Source organism: Triticum urartu, chromosome 2A (assembly GCF_056163025.1).
Source record: "Triticum urartu cultivar PI428250 chromosome 2A, HENAU_Tu73, whole genome shotgun sequence".
NCBI classification, from domain to species: domain Eukaryota; kingdom Viridiplantae; phylum Streptophyta; class Magnoliopsida; order Poales; family Poaceae; genus Triticum; species Triticum urartu.
Window position 1 is genome coordinate 763,977,474 of NC_141874.1, and position 4,370 is coordinate 763,981,843.

At 53.2% G+C, this 4,370-nt stretch overlaps 1 protein-coding gene across 1 annotated transcript; it reads left to right on the forward strand.

Moving 5' to 3' along the window:
* The first annotated feature begins 1,097 nt into the window (after positions 1–1,097).
* On the forward strand, positions 1,098–3,346 carry LOC125534655 (putative fucosyltransferase 7). Its single transcript, XM_048697820.2, has 2 exons — positions 1,098–1,349; positions 1,636–3,346. Exons 1-2 carry the CDS (start codon positions 1,205–1,207, stop codon positions 3,132–3,134), a joined length of 1,644 nt encoding a protein of 547 aa, XP_048553777.1. The 5' UTR covers positions 1,098–1,204; the 3' UTR covers positions 3,135–3,346.
* Positions 3,347–4,370: the final 1,024 nt, after the last annotated feature.

The window sequence follows — 4,370 nt, forward strand, 5'->3', positions numbered from 1 at the left end:
GTTTCTACATGGAAAATCCTAAGAATGTTTAAAGTTCTTTATGAATGTTAGGCGGTCTGACTCTAAATCAGCAGTTGCACCAGCTACTTCTCACTGTTTAGCATCTGGCCTGTATCTGCAGGTGATACCTTTGACAGTTTCTTCCAACTCCTTTGTTAGTAATTAATCCAATAATTTCATGCTTGGAAATGGGAAATTTCAAGGCCAACGACACTCTGTGAGTCAGATGGCTGACAAGATTTTGCCTCTATGACATGATTAGTGTTTTGTGCAAATGTGGAACCACAAGTCTTGGCTGCACATGGGGTGCAATCCAGTTTTGAAGGTTGGAAAATGGCAGCTGTCAAAGTTCTGTGTAAAATAATATACCAAATTAATGGTGTACCACTCCAGGTTTTGTAAAATGTAGTACGAAGCTACTGTTAATTCTGCTTGAGACTACATGTACCATATTCTTACATAAAAGTTAATATGCAGTGTACGAGCTAGCAGTTGCCTAAATCTCATCATTCACTTTCATTTCGAATTGAGAGTAAGAAGAGCATGGAATTGTAATGGTACTCATGGTTCGCTCTCATCTAACACATTGGCCATGTTTTTTTTGTGCTCAATTCTAACATTGCAACACACGATTTTGCTAGACTGTTTCTTTTCGATTACCTTGACAAATCTATGCACAATAGTGCAAAGCAAATGGAATTTCACACTCACGCCGCGCCAAATTTTCCTGGTTGACCTGAAAACACGCAGCATTTGCACAACCGTCGCTTGCACGCTGCCAGTCGTGTATAGCTCTATCAGCCCAGCGGCACATGCATGTTGCGACCGCCGTCGGATCGATGTGCATTATATTGAGCGCGTAAGGTCTCCGATCCAGCGCGGAATTGGTGGTGGTGCTTGATTTGGTCAGCTGGCTCTAACTTGTAGTAGGATCATACTGCTTGCCACTTTAACCCCGCGTTACTCATCCCGTCCATGACCATGAGGGCACACACAAGTCGAGGTCAACGCATGTGCTTTTCTTCGTGGCTACTCCTTCCTAGTGGAGTAGTATATATGTAGTGTACTGTATGTAAGCAGGACGTGGAACAAGGAGGGCCAAAAAGAAGAGAAATGCATGCGGATATGCAAAGATATATCACGCTTGTTCATGCATATATAGCTAGCGCTTGGCTGCCTAGCCTAGTAGTGAAGTGAACTCAAGATGGAGGGCGGCAAGCCATCCACTCAGCGGCACTCGTCCGGCGCCGTTCGCCCGATTGTGCTAGTAGTGGTCGCGGTGAGCCTGGTTGCCGTGCTCTTCATGGCCACGCGGGTCTCGCCCGGATGCCGTCCACTCTTAAAAGCTGGTACGTACGTACAGGTTCATCTTGCACTAGACTGTACAAAGAAATTGTCAGTATATATACTTCCTTCGTTTCAAAATATAGTGCGCCCGCACTTCTTGAGGTTCAACTTTAATCATAAATTTAACTAAGGAGACCGAATGTGGCCGGTATAATTTTTGCTCCCGCCATAATCGGTCTTGTTGGTTAAATTATGATTAAAGTTGAAACGCTGAAACCGAGAATGCATTATATTTTAAAACGGAGGGAATACCAAGTCAAATAATCAACATGGTTGAACTATATGTAGTGTACCAACAAGGCCTAGGCCGTGCCGGCCCCTCCGCGACCGCGGATCCGCTCCTCGGCGGCCTCCTCTCGCCGGACTTCGATGACCGCTCCTGCCTCAGCCGCTCCCGCGCCTCGCTCTACCGCCAGCCGTCGCTCCACAACCTGTCATCGCACCTCGTCTCGCGCCTCCGACGCTACGAGTCCCTCCACCAGCTCTGCGGGCCTGGCACACCGGCCTACTCGCGCGCCGTCGCCCGCCTGCGCGAGGCCATGGATGGGCATGCGTCATCGAACAGTACCAGCAGCTCCGACACCGAGTGCAGCTACATCATCTGGACCCCCGTAGAGGGACTCGGCAACCGCATCCTCTCCACCGCCTCCGCTTTCCTCTACGCGCTGCTCACTGACCGTGTCCTCCTTGTCCACCACCCCGCCGACGACCTCAACGACATGTTCTGCGAGCCGTTCCCGGGCTCCAACACCACCTGGGTGCTCCCGGAGGAAGGCTTTCCCATCCAGGGCATCAAGGGGCTCAACGTCCGGACCCGGGAGAGCCTCGGCAACGCGCTGGGCCGTGGCGAGGGGTCCAGGGACCCGCCGGCGCCGTGGCTGTACGTGCACCTACAGACAGATTACAAGCCGGACGATCGGCGCTTCTTCTGCGACGACGGACAGGAGACGCTGCGTGGCGTGCGATGGCTCGTGCTCCGCTCCGACAACTACTTCGTGCCGGGCCTCTTCTTCCTCCGGCGGTACGAGGAAGAGCTGGTCCGCCTGTTCCCGCGCCGCGACACCGTGTTCCACCACCTCGGGCGGTACCTGTTCCACCCGAGCAACACAGTGTGGGGCATGGCGACGCGGTACTACAGCTCGTACCTCGCCCCGGCGGAGGAGCGGGTGGGCATCCAGGTGCGCGAGTTCAAGTATGCGCGCATCTCCGCCGATCAACGCTACAAGCAGATCATCTCGTGCGCGAGCCGCGAGAGCCTCCTGCCCGCCGTCGAGAACGCTACTCTCCCGAGCTCTGCCTCTGCCCACCACCAGGAGCAGGAGCAGGAGCAGACGAAACGCAAGGCCGTGCTCATCGTGTCGCTCAACGGGGACTACTACGACAAGCTCAGCAGCCTGTACTACGAGCACGGCGCGGCGGCTGTGACTGTGAGCGTGTTCCAGCCGACGCACCTGGGCACGCAGCACTCGGAGAAGCGGCAGCACAACCAGAAGGCGTTGGCTGAAATAGTGTTGCTCAGCTTTTCGGACGTGGTCGTCACGTCCGCCCAATCCACGTTCGGCTACGTCAGCCAGGGGCTGGCCGGGCTGAGGCCCTGGGTGCTCATGCTCCCCGTCGACGGGAAGGTCCCCGATCCGCCGTGTCGTCTGGCCTCCACCATCGAGCCCTGCTTCATGAAGGCGCCGCACTATGACTGCCGGACCAGGGGAGACAGCGACAACGGCAAGGTGCTCCCGTACATCCGGCAGTGCGAGGATGTATCGTATGGCGTTCAGTTGGTGGAGTAACTCAGCTCAGCTGGCCTTCCCTCAATTTGGCAGCCTCATCGTAGCTTCATCATGGCCTCTTGGTCTTGGGGGCAATCATCCTAGTTTCCTATCTGATTTGCAACTCTCATCGAGTAAGAATCACGACGCAAATCTAGTGGGTCTCATCAGTTTTAAATAATTGTAACTGAGAAAACAAAGTTGCCATCCACTGCAACTTACATTGCGTACGAATCATGATGCAAAGACTGAGCTGTAAACTAATTTCCTGGTCGATCTAAACCGTAAAAATCATAAAATAACGAAAACACTAACGCCCACACGTGTGGGCGTCTGGCAACTCGTCCACACACATGGATCCTTGTCCAACCAATTCTGCACGAATCTTGGCGCGTTCTAGCAGTTTTTCTGTGCCACGTAGGACTAAGCTGGTGTGTGGGCATTCATCCGGTCGCCCACATGTCCTTTTTCACCACACGGGTGGCTGGTGTGTGGGCGTTTAACAATTCGCCCACACACCAGTTTTCACGCACGCAGAGGGGGCTGGTGTGTGTGGGCGGTTATCACTTCGCCCACACGCCCGTCTCCTCGCCCACACCCAAAGCTGGCGGTTGCCATGTGTTTCTGCAGGGTACATGGCAACTGCCCTAGCTTTACTTGTAAGCAGATGGCAACTCTCTTTTAACCGAGTTGCCATGTGTTTTTGCATGGTATATGGCAACTGCCTTAGCATGCACGTAAGTAGATGGCAACTCTTTCTCTTTACATGGCAACTGCCCCAGCGTGCTTCTGAGCACACGGCAACTCTCTCTTTTACCCGAACATGTTTGTTTGCCATGCCTTTTTGTAGTGCTACACGGCAACTGCCTAGTGTTAGTGGGTGGCAACTCCTAAAGTTTTGAAATCATGACAACTGCAGTAGACCAGACCATACATGGCAACTGCAGTTGAGCAACCATGGAAACTGTAGTTTTCCGACATGGCAACCGAAGTTCAGCGACATGGCAACTACAGTTAAACGAACATGGACGAGGGTCTGGACCATGGCAACTGCGGGATGCGCGGTGACTGTCACGCGGGGCGTGCGGGACCACGAGGTATGAGGCCTGACATACGGGGCGTGTGGGCGTTATCTATTTCTCCCACACGCACGCGTGTGAGAGGGGTCGGAAGGGAAAAAAAGAGATGTGTGGGCATTACTTGTTTTGCCCACACGTAGGTGTGTGGGCTGTTCCTCTTATACACCACACAAAATGT

Bases quoted from the DNA above. Each gene is read 5' to 3' on its own strand.
- LOC125534655 (XM_048697820.2), top strand. From the start codon at position 1,205: ATGGAGGGCGGCAAGCCATCCACTCAGCGGCACTCGTCCGGCGCCGTT. The intron at 1,350-1,635 runs GTACGTACGTAC...AACTATATGTAG, and splicing joins CCGTCCACTCTTAAAAGCTG to TGTACCAACAAGGCCTAGGC.